General features: G+C 34.9%; 1 protein-coding gene across 2 annotated transcripts; it reads left to right on the top strand.

Moving 5' to 3' along the window:
• The first annotated feature begins 531 nt into the window (after nucleotides 1-531).
• RERGL (RERG like) lies at nucleotides 532-10632 on the top strand. 2 transcript variants are annotated; one of them, XM_050750050.1, is made up of 6 exons: nucleotides 554-668; nucleotides 1364-1517; nucleotides 1790-1846; nucleotides 5663-5736; nucleotides 6684-6832; nucleotides 10142-10632. In XM_050750050.1, the coding sequence occupies exons 2-6, from the start codon at nucleotides 1466-1468 to the stop codon at nucleotides 10422-10424; spliced, it is 615 nt and encodes a 204-aa protein (XP_050606007.1). In that variant the 5' UTR covers nucleotides 554-668; nucleotides 1364-1465; the 3' UTR covers nucleotides 10425-10632. The 2 variants fall into 2 exon arrangements, with proteins under 2 accessions (XP_050606006.1, XP_050606007.1); XM_050750049.1 differs by lacking the exon at nucleotides 1364-1517 and having other exon boundaries at nucleotides 532-668.
• The last annotated feature ends 7519 nt before the right edge of the window (nucleotides 10633-18151 follow it).

The following is an 18151-nucleotide window of genomic DNA, read 5'->3' as shown; positions in this document are numbered from 1 at the left end:
AATTACTTATTAAATAAGACATTGGATAAGTTAAAACTCTGTAGTGCCCAGTTTTGCTTCTTGAGAATCTGATTCACAAACATGGTCTATATATGTATTTTTATTGGAATCAAACCTAAACTTCTAAATCCTAGATAGTTGTGCTGTTTTTATGATTGAATGAACAGATTTCCCTTTTTCTTTCACAGAAGAAACCCTAGCAGATATAGGCTCAGATACTAATAAAACAAACCAATACAATCAAAGTAAATTCACAAGAGATGTTTACCCATCCTCTATACTTTTTTTTTTTTTAGGTCCTAGGAGAAGGTAGATTCCAGGTACACAAAAATAGAGAATTGTAAGCTAAGGTTCTGTTATAAATATATACATATTTTCTTTATAACCCTTTAGGTCTAAAGAGTAACTCTAGTTTTTTAAAAATATGTTATACGAAAACTGAGTTGAAAACTACTCTAGGAAAACATTTTTAAAGTTATTGTTGGCTGGTGGGAATATGGGGTGGAGTTGTTCTTAGAGAAATGAGAGCAGCAATAAAAAGGAAGTTTAAAAAAAAGCTTGTCACAGGGCAGCATAGTTCCAGAAGACGGTACTGACCAAGGAGCAGAAAAGCAAGATGAATGATGTGAAACTTGCTGTCTTGGGTGGTGAAGGAACGGGCAAATCTGGTGAGTGGTGATGTCTTCTATGTTATAATAGAGTATAGAAAGAGCGAGAAACTGACATGTTAACCATTAACCATGTATTTTATATATATTTCATATATATGAAAATACATCTATAATAACATCTCACTGGGATGATAGGCACATTGTTTTTCATTAGGAGTTTCCATTTTTATGGGCAAGTAACTATGTTTATAGAATATATAGGCAGGTATAGCAAGATAAATACCTGAAATTTTACTTTATATATTATTCTACTGATGTTTACAATTCATAGGAATAACAGGAAATTTCTACATCACTATCCCACCTACATCTCCCTTCAACACACCTGCCCTCATACCCACTAGTTGCCAAACAATGGCCTTGATAGAACTCATCTGTTCTGAAACTAGGGTAGGGAGATGTTTGGAGATTTGTGGATTATATTTTAAATATAGCATTACTGAGATGAAAGAACTTTGCGGGGCATGGCTTGGTGGATGTCCTGGAACTGAGAAATAATGTGCCCTAACTTTGGAAGTCATGCTTTTGTTTTGTTGTATTTTACTTTGGTCTTGGTCACATTATAATAGTAGGATGCTACCAATAGGGCCACTTGAGCCTAAAGAATCATGACATCTTAACTGGCCAAACCCAGGAGCTGTGACATGGTGAACGGATACCAGAGGTTCTTTTTCTATTTCCTGGATTTGTAGGTCCCTACATCCTTAAATAACTGCAAATACTTGGTAGTGTCCTTGTGACTATTACATCTAGTACTTTGAAGCCAGACTGAATTTGATAGAGAAAATAAACAGATGTCAAACTTCTTGCATCTTAAATATGAGAAATCTGTTTCTGTTACAAAAGGTAAGTGGCCTTATGTTTTTGCGGTAATGAATTAACTGCATAGTGATTTAGATGTGCAGCGCTTTAAGATCACTTCCTTTCCAGCTTTCTAATCATTTGTTTGTACCATGGAAATATTGTGAACTACTATTTAGAACAAAATTTGGTAAAACTTTAAAGTCTTTATTAATTCTTGAATATTTTTTATTTAAGAACTAAAACCTCATGCACATAACCAAATTTTCTGTTTCATAAAATATAACAGCCTTAAATCTAGATTGTTTGCTTTGCAGCTCTTACAGTGAGGTTTCTTACTAAGCGATTCATTGGAGAATATGCTTCTAATTTTGGTAAGTCACTACTCTAGACATTTTTACCTTAAAATTTTTAACATCATAATTAAATCCCACTTAACTACAGAGATGCATTTTGATAGACTGTACCATTTTTATGCATATAAAACTGTTTGTTTATTCACATATTCTGATTAGAAATGCCAAAATAGGAACTTGAATTAAATGTTCTTTTATGGTAAAATTCATCCAATTTGATGTTAAGACTGGTTTCAAAGTCTGGAACTGGAAAAACATTAAAACTAAGATCCTCTCTTCAAACTATTGTAGAACGTGCAACTGAATATTTCTTGTGAGGTATAAAACAACTTTGAAATTAAATCAACATTCTTTAAAAAATAAGAAAATTAATACTGAAACCACAACAAAGGAATAAAGTTTATTTTTATTATAAAACCATAAGAAAATAGGAAAATTATGCCTTGATTAAACATCATATTATCTAAGTCATTTATATAAATGTAGAAACATTTAAAACACATAACAGGGCATTTTGATATAATTTTAAGATTATTTCATGAACTCTTCTGTAAATTTGTTTGACTAGAATTAGCATAATATATGGGAAACAGTACAACATAAAAAGTGAGAAATCTTGCCATAATTTTGAGCATGTTTTTGGCTCACCAATTAAATATGATGGTGCTAATATCTTACCTCATTGAAGAAATGAGTTAAGGAGATTTTTTTTTTTTTAAATGAGGATGGCAGATTACAGAAAATATAAAAATTGGGAGAAAGGAGAATGTTTTTGTTGATTATTACTTAGACTAAGGGAATTTATGATTGCAAGTGTGTTTTTCCATGAGAAACAAACAAAAATCTTTAGCATTCAATCATGAAGTAGCATAATCGGAGTATCTCAGAAAATAGCTTTAATATATTACATTGTGTTTTTCCCTACATGAATTCAACATGGTATTTCAGTCCATATGACATTATGAACATTTTAGGGCAAAAGCCTGAAAACTGATTATAGAAAGTTGAAAACATAAAAAGAAAAATTCCTGTTGTTTCATTTTTTAGGGCAATGACATCAGTCAAAAACGTCAACATAACATATAAGTTAGGACTCGGGCATGAGAAAATGTCCCAGAACTAAAAAATAAAACAAACACAGAATGATACACCATCCAAATAACAACAAAAACTCTCAACGTAAACTTTGATATAATATAGTTGTATAAACTAATGAAATGTTTACACATTTCTGGCTGTTACATCTCAATGAAAAATAAGAGACCTAGAGGCATTTTTGAAAAGCCAACCAAATGATCAAAAGCTCATTAACTCAGAGGGCAAACTAGCAAAAATGACTCCACTTTGTATATTAAAACTAGAAGGGGAAATAATACAATTCTAAAAATGTGAGAATTGATGACACTTGCTGGCAGTTTTTGAGATTTGAGAGTGAATAATTTTAATTGACTAGAAGGAAATAATGTGGTTTGGAGTCAAGAATAAACCTATAAAGTTTAGAAGAACCTGGCTGAAAACATAATTTAAGGTTTCATGAAACTGTAACGAATTTCATTAAATATAACCTGGTAGGAGGTAAGAAGTCAACCCTAATCCTCTAAGAGAATTTGATCAGATAATTGATGTGATCTGGCTACAAGGTTCACTTTTACTTCTTTTTTTTTTTTTTTTTTTTTTTTTTTTTTTTTTGTGAGACGGTGTCTCGCTCTGTCGCCCAGGCTGGAGTGCAGTGGCGCGATCTCGGCTCACTGCAAGCTCCGCCTCCTGGGTTCACGCCATTCTCCTGCCTCAGCCTCCCGAGTAGCTGGGACTACAGGCGCCCGCCACTGCGCCCGGCTAATTTTTTTGTATTTTTTTTTTTTTTAGTAGAGACGGGGTTTCACCGTGTTAGCCAGGATGGTCTCGATCTCCTGACCTCGTGATCCACCCGTCTCGGCCTCCCAAAGTGCTGGGATTACAGGCTTGAGCCACCGCGCCCGGCCCACTTGTGTTGAGAATACACTAGAAACAGGAAGGGTGTTAGAGGAAGGATGGAAACAGATGACTTAGGAGGCTTTGTGATAAATTAGGCAATTAATGATGGTGGTCTAGACTATATTGTTAACAATGGAGATGGTGAGATACAGACAAATTCAAAATATATTTTGAACGTAGACTAAAAGAATTTTAGAATAAATTTTAGAATATGTGACGTAAGACAAATAATCAAGGATAATCCTTTTTTTTTTTTTTTTTTTTTTTTTAACCTGAGAAACTGCAGTTATAGATATGCCATTTAACAAAATGGAAAATTGTAGAAGATGCAGCCTTTGCAGGGATATAAGGGGTTCAGCTTGAGGTGTGTTAAGATTGAGATATCATGTAATCCCAGCACTTTGGGAGGCCGAGACGGGCGGATCACGAGGTCAGGAGATCAAGACCATCCTGGCTAACACGGTGAAACCCCGTCTCTACTAAAAAATACCAAAAACTAGCCGGGCGAGGTGACGGGCGTCTGTAGTCCCAGCTACTGGGGAGGCTGAGACAGGAGAATGGCGGGAACCCGGGAGGCGGAGCTTGCAGTGAGCTCAGATCCGGCCACTGCACTCCAGCCTGGGCGACAGAGCGAGACTCCGTCTCAAAAACAAAAAACAAAAAACAAAAACAAACAAACAAACAAAAGATTGAGATATCTATCAAGTATCTAAATGGAGATGTCCAATAGTAAGTTATTTGTGTCCAGAGTTCAGGGATGAGGTATGGGCTTCAGACATAAGTTGGGTTCATGAGAAATAATTGGCATGTGACAGCTTGGGACTAGAAGAGATCTGAAAAAGAATGTAAGAAGAGAAGAAATCTATGAACTGGATCCATGTTTGAGATGCGAGAAGTCAGTGGGGACAGGGAGAGGTGAACAAAAAAGATTAAGACAGAACAACAAGGAATTAAAAAACAAACAAAAACTGGAGACAGTCTTGCCTTGAAGGTCATGTAAAGGAGATACTTTAAGGAGGCAGGAATGATCAACTGCGTTAATGCTACCAATAAGGCAAATAAAATCAAGATAGAGAATTAACCATTAAGCCATAATACATTTAAGCTAGAAGAAATTTTTCATGTTTGTAAGATGTGGCTAATGATATGGTAAAGAGGAAAAAATTATGATATATAAGAGGGAAGTAGAATTGCTGAAGCCATGTCTCTCAGCGGGTGAGGAGAAATCACTAGCTGAGAGTGAATGGGTTTACTTTAGATAGGAACATAGATGTTCCACGCACAGTAATAGGATGGAATATAAATATATGAGCAAAAAGGTATGTAGGTGAATATAGATAATGGTGAGATTCATTTGTAAGAAACATATCGGCCAGGCGCAGTGGCTCACGCGTGTAGTCCCAGCACTTTGGGAGGCCGAGGTGGGGGGATCACGATGTCAAGAGATTGAGACCATCCTGGCTAACACGGTGAAACCCCGTCTCTACTAAAAATACAAAAAAAAAAAAAAAAAAAAAATTAGTTGGGCGCAGTGCCACACGACTGTGGTCCCAGCTACTCGGGAGGCTGAGGCAGGAGAGTGGCATGAACCTGGGTGGCAGAGCTTGTAGTGACCCGAGATTGCCCCACTGCACTCCAGCCTGGGTGACAGAGCGAGACTCTGTCTCCAAAAAAACAAAAACAAAAAAACATATCTGAGTAAATACAACAAATACATGCTTTCGGTCACCAGCAATATAAAAAGGGCACAATACGATTCCACTAACATGTGAGTGGTTGAATTTATCAGACTCTGATTCAGATATGAGTTCACATTCAGAGTATTTTCATACTGACAGTGAATATGCAATATTTTTGCAGAATCTATCTATAACAAGCACTTGTGTTTGGAAAGGAAACAACTAAATCTGGAAATATATGACCCTTGTTCTCAAGTAAGTAAAACAAAACACCTTTTATATTGATTGATTGATTGATTTTTTAACAATCATGATTTTGAAGATTATATGGCGGTAAGTGAAAAAAGTGAAAAGTTGCAGTGTTAAAACCAAAGTTTCTTCTCATTTTAATTATTAAAAATTTAAGAGATTATTTTCTTGTGTTGTCAATTCCATTACCTGTCATCTCTAACTTCATGTCAAAAATTATACCACAAATATCTTTAAAATCGCAACATTAGGCTGTTTCTATATTTCTATCAGGTCACAGTGTCACTGCCAGAAGATAATAGTTAAGTGGCTTATCAATTCACTTTTTATTTTCAACTAAGTTGCACTTATAACTAACCAGTTGTCAATAAAACATAATACATAAAATAGATTTTCAGTACAAACCTCCTTGTCTATTCATATGGGAAAACAGTTAAAATGGGATTATACAAATAAGAGAAAAATGGCCATTTATTCAGGACTTCAAAACAACTATATGAGACAGATCATTTAGGGTAAATAAAAATATACCTTAAATATTTTAGCTAAACCTTTATAATATTTTTGATTTTTATTGATTTAAATCTAGTACCAGAAATCAATAGATATTCCATTCACTAACAGATAAATGATATACATTCACAACAAATATGTGGGTATTAGTTCAAAAGACGATTATTGTAGCTCATCAAATTTTCTGAAAAAGTGGAGATGTTTTCTTCTAGAAAAGTTATAAAATTAGATAGATATAACTTTATTATAGTTCTGTTTTACATTTAATCACTTTTAATTAAGGACAATGAGTAATAAAGAACTATATTTTAGAAAATATCAGTATTTAACATACTGATGTATCTTCCAGCTGAAGTGGGTCTCCATTAGTTGACTGTTTAAAGTATAAAAACACAGGTATTAGATCCCAACCACTCTTAATGTACTTGGTTTATTTTCAGACACAGAAAGCAAAATTCTCCCTCACAAGTGAGCTTCACTGGGCAGATGGGTTTGTTATTGTGTATGACATCAGTGATAGGTCTTCATTTGCTTTCGCGAAAGCACTGATCTACAGAATCCGGGAGCCACAGACTAGTCATTGTAAAAGGTAAGGAAGGTATTTTTCATTCCTTTCTCCTTTCTTTTTAGTAAATCATCATATAGCCGTAAGCATCATTAGGAAGTGTTTAATACAGCCTTCCAATTACAAAATTTAACAGCCCTGAACAATTCACCTTCCCATTCCACAGGAGTTACACATGTAGTAAAAGGAATAAGATGAGAATGCTTTATATCCTGGCTGCCATAAACAGTTACTCGCCCTGAGTAAATGGCTATTTTACAAGACAGCTTCTATTGTTAACATGACACTCACTTGCAAAATAATGGTCCTTTGTATATAAGATAGTTCTCTTTCCAACCTTTTCTTTCCATTCTCACAAAAATGTTAAGGATACTAAATAAATTCAGATTTATTACGTTTGGCATCCCGTGAAATCCAATTCCTAGTCACTGAGTTGTTCAATCTATCAAAGCAAAATAGACGGAATAATCAAACTGTTTACAAATTCTAAATATGAGAATACATTTTTCTCCATTTTACCTGCTAAAGGGCTGATCAACAATTCCTTATTCTTGTCTTGACACAAGGAACTATGAAAACATGATTGTGCCTTAAGCTATTGTTTCATTAGTAGATAAAAGTTTAAGCATCTGAGTTTCCAATTTAAGTTTTCCCCATTTTTCAGTCATTTTGGCCTTTTCCATTTAAAGTACTTTTGCTCAACGTTCTGATTGTAAAAGAGTCTTCGTGCTTTTAGCCAATTTAGCCCTTAGAATCTAAATAGTATTCTAATCTGGTAAGTAAAAAAAGCACAATACTACTGAGAATTGGTATATGTACTTTTAGTATCTATTTTAAATGTCCACTATAAAGAAATCATGGGATAATAATTGATAAAGTATTTCCCTGGAGTTAGATGATGTACATTCTTGCTTTCCTTTGATTCGGCCTAAGTAAGCCACTTTAATCTCTAGAGCTCATTTTTCTAATTATTTAACTGGTGGCAGCAGGATAGGAGAAACAGATGAGATTTTACTAAGGTGCCTCATAGCTCTTATTTCCTATAATATTACGGATATTTTAGAACTCCATTGTTTCAATCATTAAATATCTTATATTTAAGCATCATGATGTAGATAACGGACAGAAATAAAATTCTGACATTTCTTCAAAGTAATCACTCAAGAACACTTAAAAACATACTGAAAGTATAAACATTTGTATTGGACATTTTTCAGGAAATATTTCTAATTTATTGACTAAATAATTCTTTGAATGTTTTCAGTTCTCAATCTGTAAAAAGACTAGGAAAGCAAAATATATCACTATTTCATTAAATTATATCTGATATTTGTGGCCCACCCTTGAAAACCTATGTATATATCCTTCCTCATTTACCCTTTTCAATAATTTTATAAACTAGACTAAAAAAAGACCTTAGTAGCATTTTTAAAAGTTCACCACACATTGTCATTTGAATGACACCAACTTTTAGTGGAATTGGGGCCAGTAAGAGTTGAAGACTGACTGTGTGCACCCATTTTTTTTCCTTATAGTAGATATCTTTGCAGTGTTCTATGCCTTTTAAAGCCTAGTGATTTTAATATATTCTTCAACTCAAACTCTATTTTTGTGTTGTTTCATTATAACCAAGGAGGATATATTGATGTTTACAGATACATTTTATCTTAACAAAGACACATTTCTTAAACAGGAGAATTGGGCAAGTTCATGAGATTATACAGTTTTCTCGGGAGCATGTTATAATGGCTATTAGTGGAGCGAAACAGCAATAAATATTGAATATTTTTGCTTGTGAAAATTTTATCTAAATTGACTGTTCAATTATAGTAACTGTATAAGTAAAGAGACATTTGCTAGCTCTTCCCTTGCAATTGATAAGGAACATGAAAAATAACACTTCGTCAGCATCTTTCATTGCCTGGGCCTGTGTTAGGTATTTTTATATACATCATTTAATGTATACAGTCTCCATGAGATTTAATCTCTGAGAATTCTGTGTGAGGATTATTTCACCATTTTTGAAACTTTGAATTTAGGTTCGGGGTAGATGTGCAGGTTTTTTACACAGGTAAACTTGTGTCATGGAGGTTTATTGTACAGATTATTTCATCACCCAGGTATGAAGCCTAGAACCCATTAATTTTTCCTGATCCTCTTCCTCCTCCCACCCTCGACCTTCCAATAGGCACCATTATGTGTTATTCCCCTCTGTGTCTCCATATGTTCTCATCATTTAGGTCTCACTTATGAGTGAGGACATGCAGTATTTGATTTTCTGTTATCGTGTCAGTTTACTAGAGATAAGGGCCTCCAGCTCCATCCATGTCCCTGCAAAGGACATGCTCTTTTTGTTGAGACAAGAGCCTCACTCTGTCACCCAGGCTGGAGAGCAGTGGCATGATCTTGGCTCACTGCAACCTCCGCCTCCCGGGTTCAAGAGATTCTCCTGCCTCAGCCTCCCGAGTAGCTGGGACTACAGGCGCCCACCACCATGCCCAGCTAATTTTTTTATTTTTAGTAGAGGTGGGGTTTCACTGTATTAGCCAGGATGGTCTCAATCTCCTGACCTCGTGATCAGCCTGCCTCAGCCTCCCAGAGTGCTCGGATTACAGGCATGAACCACTGCACATGCCCGCTCTCATTCTTTTTTATGGCTGCATAATATTCCATAATGAATATGTACCACATTTTTACATTAAAGGAAATTGAAAGTGGGAAAGATAACAATCATACTTTGGTTAGTAGACAGCACCAGAATTCAGTAATAGGTCCATGTTACTTCAAATCCTGTGCTTTAAGAGCCTTGTTGCGGGGCCAGGCGCGGTGGCTCAAGCCTGTAATCCCAGCACTTTGGGAGGCCGAGACGGGCAGATCACGAGGTCAGAAGATCAAGACCATCCTGGCTAACACGGTGAAACCCTGTCTCTACCAAAAAAATACAAAAAACTAGCTGGGCGAGGTGGCGGGTGCCTGTAGTCCCAGCTACTCGGGAGGCTGAGGCAGGAGAAGGGCGTGAACCCGGGAGGCGGAGCTTGCAGTGAGCTGAGATTCGGCCACTGCACTCCAGCCTGGGCAACAGAGTGAGACTCCGTCTCAAAAAAAAAAAAAAAAAAAAAAAAAAAAAAGAGCCTTGTTGCTTCTGTGCTATTTACATTTTATCTAAAATGATTTTAAGTAATTGGAGCTATGTGTAACAATACACACACATGACCATAAGTAACACACACACACACTATTGTTTCTTTGATTTATAATCCTTTGGCTATAAATCTGTTTTTTAAAAAAAGTTGTTAAAACAGTCTTGCTAAAAATTGTGTATCTCTCTTTCAGAGCTGTGGAATCAGCAATGTTTTTGGTTGGCAACAAACGAGATCTTTGTCATGTGCGAGAGGTTGGCTGGGAAGAAGGGCAAAAGCTGGCACTGGATAACCGATGCCAATTCTGTGAACTGTCTGCAGCAGAGCAGTCTCTGGAAGTGGAAATGATGTTTATCAGAATTATCAAGGACATCCTGATAAACTTCAAACTCAAAGAAAAGAGACGACCCAGTGGATCTAAATCAATGGCCAAATTGATCAATAATGTATTTGGAAAGAGAAGGAAATCTGTTTAGTAGACATGAAATGACTATGAACCACAGCTGTGTTTTCAAACATGTAGTTTGCCTTTTTGTTTGTTGTATCCTGTTCACTCTCCTTCACACAGAACCTTTCATTTATTGTACAACATTGCACTCACCCTAACCTACTGGTGGACAGCTATCCAGTTTGCCTTGACAAATATACTCTGCTTATGTGAATTTATTAAACGACCATGCCATAGTTTGTGGTTTACCTTTATTTTACACAGTTCTTTTGAATGAAATGGGTACTTATATTCATACAGTTAATAGATTACAGAGCTTAGTTTATCAATCTATGAAAGTTCTTGATTTATTTAATAGAATTACATGCATTTGATTTAAAGGTGTCTTTACAATAATTCAGTAGCTTACATAGTATTATGCATATTTTGTAATAAAACTTAGGCCTTAAGCAAATTCCTTCCCCAAGAGTATATATATTCTGTAGTTGATCTGATGAAAAAGTCTACCCTTCTTCATTTTCATGTATCACGCTATGTTAGCAAGGGTCATTGTCACAGATATGCTAATTTATAGAGCTAAGGTCCTTTTCAGATCGAAACATTTAGAAATTCATACATCATAGGACAGACAGAAGTAAAAACTTGTTGGGGAATTTATAACCTTAAAGGCTTTGTTGCCCTGAAATAAGTATTTGTGGATTAGGTACAAACATTTTGGTTCTTCTCAGGTTATTCTAATTACTGTTTCTTTCCGAAGACAAGTGTCTACCTCCTAGACCATGGTACCACTGCCACAGCCCTTGTGGACCTTTGACGAAAGATGTCTTTCAAGTTGAGATCCAAGGCTTAATTTTGGCCAAATTGCTGACAAATCAAGGTTAGGTCTCAGGCACAGGAAATTATGACAACACACAATGCTACATGTACATACTTGATTAATAAGTGTTGTCAAGACCCTGGGGACCAAGGTGGGTGAAGTCCTTTAATAGGGAGTGTTAGAGTGACCTTGGAGAAGGGTGAAACAATATTAAGCTCACTCACCAGGAGCCACAGTGCAACATTGTAAGAGTGACACCTAGAGCTGGTCTGAATAGATTTGCTGTTCGTTAGAAGTCTGACCTTGATGATATACTAAAGTAAAAGTAGTGGGAAAACAGAAGCTTATGTGGTAGTGTACAAAATTGGTTTAGAATGTTTATAAAGACGTGAAGGAGTTTAGGGTTACTATATTAAATTAGTCACAAGAACCCAGTGTTTGACTACCATCCCTGGGAGAATTCAGGGGAACTTCCTTTACTCAGGAAGTAGGATGCACTGATGAGTAGGCACAGACAACTCTGAAAAGCTTAGTGGTGACTCTGCTCTCTGGGTGAGAGTTAACAGTAGATCCACTCCCTTGTTTAGCATCAGTGGATGCTACCACTGAACTGTGCTGTCCCATATCACTGCAGATCACAGGATCCTGAAACAGCAAAATCTAGATGCTAGCATTTAACCTGCAGCTTGTTATCCACTCTCCCAGCAACCTAAGAAATGGTGCCATACCCAGCGTGGAGGTTTTATTTCGGAAACTGACTGGTTGGATACTTAGAAGTGATGTGCTCAATCAGCCACATTGACGGAAAGTCCATATTGTGGACCCATGCATTGCTTCCATCTCTGCCACCATGGCCACTGTTATCGTGAGTCAGTTACCTAAGGAGAGATGGCCAGAAAACAGTCAAGTGGATATCTGAAGGCCAAGTCATCCTGTCCACCTGATTGTAAAGTTATATCTCTTCTGGGCATTAACATGATACACAAAAAACTGTGGTTTTTTTTTTTGTTTTTTTTTTGGGACGAAGTCTCACTCTGTCGCCCAGGCTGGAGTGCAGAGGCGGGATCTCAGCTCACTGCAAGCTCCGCCTCCCGGGTTCACGCCATTCTCCTGCCTCAGCCTCCCGAGTAGCTGGGACTACAGGCGCCCGCCACCTCGCCCGGCTAATTTTTTGTATTTTTAGTAGAGACGGGGTTTCACCGTGTTAGCCAGGATCGTCTCGATCTCCTGAACTTGTGATCTGCCCGCCTCGGTCTCCCAAAGTGCTGGGATTACAGGTGTGAGCCACTGTGCCCGGCCAAATCTGCGTATTTATGATTCCTCTGAGAGCTATCCTTTCACATACTTTTCCTTTAAAACTTATCGTGATGAGTATTCCAGCTTTACCTTTTACGTACTCTGACCAACTGGAAAAACTATTAATCACTGCCTAGAAACAGTGTATTACATGCCAGTTTTCTTACCCTACATTTTTAAAGTGGTGAACTTTTAAAAATGTTACTAAGGTCTTTTTTAGTCTAGTTTATGAAATTAGGGTAAATGAGGAAGGATATACACAAATGTTTTCAATGGTGGGTCACAAATATTATATAATTTAATGAAATAGTGATATATTTTGCTTTCCTAGTCTTTTGTAGACAACAAAGTGTACTTCCTGAAATCCTGCCAGCTGAGATAGTTTCTGTTAATAAACTTCATGGTCATCTCTGTGTAAGACTGTAATGAGGCAGTCTTCTTCTGGCTGGCATTTAACATATCAGGTTTGAGTAAGTACAGCTTCCCATCAGCTAGGAACATTTATATTAGATAGCTATGTGAGTGAAAAATAAACTTCTATTGTACAAAGCTGTCTTAGCAAATTTACTGATGCACTCTTATGGTCAATTGTTTATAAAAATTGTATTAATTTTTGAGTTTTAATATTGGCTATGTATACATATATATTTATCAGTACAAGCAGTTATAGTTGAATATGGTTTTTGTTTTGTTTTTTCTTCTGGATTATCTCATTTTTAGAGATTTGGTCTTCATTCTTTAGAATCATTTTTCCAGTTAAAGATTATTTGGGAACAATTTTGCATTAAAAATAACATTTATCTATGTTAAATGTAAGAATCTAATGTTAAATGGTAATTTTTAATAGTTTAATTCATGCATATGTACCTGCGATAAGTCAGATCAAAATTTTTCTGTCAAAGGTACTGCTTATGTTTCCATATGTTTTAATTTTTTAATCATACACTGATGTTTTAGAAAATTGACCTTGGATGACACATCGTGTCATAAGGAATATATGGAATGTAGTAATAAGAACAAGAATTTATATTAAAATTTTTTGATGCCATAATTTTAGAAATGAACAGCTATTTTTTTCAGAGTGATATTTGAAATTACTAGATTAATTCCACCTTTGATAATGTGACAATTTTAAAACAAAAACACATTTTTTGATACTTCTCCCATCAAAAGGTTGTTCCAATTCCATTCCTGTTGATGTGGATCAGTTTTACAGACTCGTCTTAAACAGATTGAGGCAGAAGTAACATGTATGACTTATGAAGCCAGGTTAGAAAAGGAGACACAGATCCCATCTGTTTCTCTCCCCCTTGTAACTCTGCTTTGGAAGCTATGAGTCGACATGTATGGAGGCACCAGGCTGGAGACAGCACATAGAGTTAATGACCACATAACCACTAGATATACAAGCAAATCTTTGGGTGATGCCAGCCTACAACCTTTGGGCTACTCCAGCTGATGGCAAGTGGAACAGAGATAGGTGACTTCCACAGAACTCTACCCCAACTATAGATTTGTGAGCATAGTAAATATTGTTTTCATTTTGGAAGTATTGCATGGCAATAGATAACCAGAAAACATAATTCATTAAAACCCTCAGCAACTCAGTCAATATGAAATACTTGGCTTTCTTACTAGGGAAAAATGAGGTGTTAAAAGAAATTTTCCAACCAGATTCATAATTGTTTAGAACATGATATTGTCCCAATACCAGTTTTCTTGTGAACATAATTCACTTTTAAAACAACTTGAAAAAAACTTAAAAATAATAAGTTGCATGTTTCCGAAGTGAGCAAAAAACACATACCTACAGAGAAACAAATATATCAACATTAAGTAATAGAATATTGTAGTTTGAGGACAGCAAGTGTGTCTATAAATCTCAGCGCTAGCCAAGCTGTATCACTAGGCCGGGAATTGCCTATGCTGCTTCTAGCAAGAAAGATGCTGTCATTCATTTTGGATGAGCTTCAGTGAGATAATACATAATGAGGGGCAACAGCTGAGGAAGGGAATGCCAAAGGGGAGGGGTCTTTAAAATGGTTTTGATTTAATACAAGGCATGCACTATTAATAAAGAGTTTGAATGATACCTGTATGTTTTATAGGTTTATAAATTGGCTGTAGTAAAATGTTTTACATCTTAGACCACTAGGTATTGTTTCAGCTTATTATGGGAGATATCTATCTAGAGTTGACTGAATTGTATTAATCTGAACCTAGTTTAATGATGCCTTAACATTTTTATGGGGGAATTTAATGTTTGCAATATCCATGTTCCTTATTTGAAAGCGTGACTTATAGGTTTCTCATCTTCCTTAAATTATAAAATCCTTCAGCTAATAAAGGAAAATGATTATAGTTTGCAAAAAAGGCAAAGTCATTTAACAATCCATATAACTGTCTATTGTAGGGCTTTGCATAATAATTGTAATTTAGCTATTAAAGATTCTAAAGGCAGTTATCAGTCATACTCTACAATTCTGGGGAATCAGGCAAAGCCCAAATTATTTAAAGTATTTTAAATTCCCAAAGAAATAAAGGCACACCATAAATTTGAAATATAGTCTATAGTGACAAGATATTTCATAAGAAAAGAAAAAACTTCATCATAATTTTCAAATATATAAACCACCAAACATTATTTTTTTTCCTTTTGGATATAGATGTAACACACGTTTATCTTTAATAATGGAAATATAAATTACTCTAAGAAGGAAATTTGCAGACTATAAAGTATCATTGTCAATGTAAAACTTAACCAACATTTTAGTGGTCCTGGAGCAGCTAAGGTATAATGAATTAAGAAAAATGTGAGTGATTGAATCACTTCACCTTACATGAAAGAAAGTATAACCATGAGTTGCCTGTATGATTTTTAGAACGTTTTATAGAACATGAGCATTTAACAACTAGACGCATGAAAACTTGTAAAAACACATATGTAAAATCAAGCTGATATATTTTTTCAACTATAGACTTAACTTCAAGGTAATATGATAATTAGGGTCATAAAACTTAGAGGTATTTCTATATAAAAACACACTCAAAGGTTAAAATTTTTTGATTGAGTTAAACATACTGTCCATGACTCAAACAGTAACTATAATTGTAATGAAAGACCAGTTGTTTGATTTGATCAGAAGATTTCGAGGCCTTCAGCGAAATAAGTCTGTTTGTCATGCAAAGTTTGTTTTCCACAATATATAACACATCAACCCGCTTAAAAATAGTATAAAGTTATGGAATTAGATCACTAATTTTTAAATAAACATATTACAGTTAAACACATTTGTTTGCAGACTAAGAAACGTGTGTATACATATTCTTAGGTAAAATAGTGGTTTTTTAAATGAACTTAATCTCTCAGAAAGAATACAAAATAAAGTGAACTAAAAGCAAAGAACAGAGATAGCAAAATAAGAGAAGAAAGGAGGATGATCAGATGTGAGAAATGTCTCATTCAAAATCATAAACTTGGAAAAAGGTAAATTCCCAGATGGGTTCCTTTAGGACAGAAAGAAAAAAGTGCAATTATAAAATGGGGAATAAGTGGATATATACAAATATAATAGCAATTGATTTAAAATTCCAAAAAATGAATAGGAGCTCAGTAATTTAGCATGATAATTACTTGAGTGGGCATGACCCAAACATATGAGTGACTAGTTTAGAAGAATATAATTGAAATACTATGAGGTAATTTTCCGATTGTTCTCAGCAAACATCAGAATTGGGAGAAGAATTAGTAGTCACGTATGAAATATTAGAGAAGTAAACATAAAATAAAGGTTTACAAATGGAGATTTTGTGTCAAAAGGAAAAACAATTTTGATAAAACCATCTTCAAAAATAGATTTATATCCACTATAGACTACATAAAATGGACTTAAATTGTGACTTGTGAAATTCAGATTATTTTAAGAAATACACTCCTGAAAGTCAGGACTATAGTGCAGTGAAATGGAATTTAAGATGGCTGTTGGCTCCCTTTTCAGATAGCTGTGTGAATGCATGTGGAGATGTGGAGAAGGGAAGGAAAATAACTCTAGGCTGTTTTCAACTCTTTGGGCATCTTATGTTGTAACAGTGAATAGCATGTAACTAAGAAACTACTAAAAAATGTGAAAATGACTTTTGAAAAAATAATTCTTCTACTAAATTTTTCATTTTAAAACAAATACAAAAGTTTGTGATATTCAATATTATAAACTGTCAGGTATAGAGTTGTAACTGTGTACTGTGTATATTACTTTATATTTTTCTTTGAGTAACACTTACTCCTGTGTCAGTCACCTAGTAGAGAATCCTCACAAAATTGTGTTGATAAAAAATGATTTAAAAAATAGTGATCTTTGATCAGCGATGCTCTTATTGAATATCTTCAAATAGAATTTCTTCCTTAAGGAAAGCATAAAAATGACTTTAATAAATTTTATATTTACAATATCCACTAAAAATCAATATTGTATACATAGTAGCACATATTTTTTAATCATAGGGGCTTGAGACAGTGACTAGTTATGAGAACAGAATCTACCATTTTATAATTTTCTGTTAAAATTCTATTTTTTAATTTGAATAATGACAATTTATAAAATGAATGAAAGTTCATATAACAGAAATCATGTTAACAGAAATTCAATGTTTTACTAACTGTTGAGAATTAAAATGATAAATGAAATCATAGCCTATGTTTGTGCTACCTTCAAACTGAAAATGCATAATTCATCTGGTTACAGCTACAATCTTTTACCTTATTCTTAAGTCCCAGCTCGCACACAAACTTTGCACAACCAGAAAACTGGCCAGATGTCCTTCCCCTACATGAGTATAGTTTTCTAAAACTATCAGTCAGGACCCACCACTAACAATTCTGTCTTTCTTCAAATATTCACAGCTAAAGGAATACAAGAAGTGGTAGTGGCAAACTATCTTAGCCTGTATAGTGCTCATGACTAAAGGCAAACACAGGAAATGTAGAATCAGTTGTTGGAAACGTCGGGGCAGGATCTCAAAGAGCCTTGGTTATAATCATTTATGTAAAGCACTTGGTTAAAAAAAAAAAGAAGAAAGAAAAGAAACCCAAGATCTGTCTTTTCTTTCCACAATGAGAGGATGGTCAATTTGGGAACCACCTTCCACCTCAATAAAATGCTAACAAAGTAATTCAATTCTGGTTACACATAGAAATTTTGCTGAAACAGGTACAGCAAACAGATTTGTAGTATGAGATTTGACAGAGCTACATTATCCCCTTCCAAAAATAATGAAGATACAGATAAAATAGGTGAACCATGTGTCAGCAAACCAGACCATAGAATATCTTTCCTTTACAAAAGATCAAGAAACATAAACAAGTCCTTTATATACACATGCATAAACAGGAATGGGTTCAAAAATATTCCTCAGGAAAAGAATATAAGTATTAAAATGAGAAATTACTTATCTAAATAATTTTTAAAATAGAAAATATAAAGTCCAGATCAAACTTTAAAATTTGCATTTTAGGCAGTGAAGAATTGAACTGACACTACCAATTGGTAAAAGACACAGATGTAAAACCTGAGAAGATTTTTAAGAACACAAAGAGCAAATGAAAAACATGTACAAAAAGCATACCAAGGATATACATAAATAGT

The sequence above is a fragment of the Macaca thibetana genome, chromosome 11 (assembly GCF_024542745.1).
Source record: "Macaca thibetana thibetana isolate TM-01 chromosome 11, ASM2454274v1, whole genome shotgun sequence".
Taxonomy (NCBI): Eukaryota; Metazoa; Chordata; class Mammalia; order Primates; family Cercopithecidae; genus Macaca; species Macaca thibetana.
Note: the sequence above shows the minus strand (reverse complement) of the source record. Positions and strands in the feature narration are given on the sequence as shown.

What these genes read in the sequence shown, in the direction of transcription:
- RERGL (XM_050750049.1), top strand. Translation starts at nt 617, where the DNA reads ATGAATGATGTGAAACTTGCTGTCTTGGGTGGTGAAGGAACGGGCAAA. An exon ending in TGAAGGAACGGGCAAATCTG is followed by an intron (nt 669 to 1,789) that starts GTGAGTGGTGAT and finishes TTTGCTTTGCAG; the next exon opens with CTCTTACAGTGAGGTTTCTT. An exon ending in CAGACTAGTCATTGTAAAAG is followed by an intron (nt 6,833 to 10,141) that starts GTAAGGAAGGTA and finishes TCTCTCTTTCAG; the next exon opens with AGCTGTGGAATCAGCAATGT.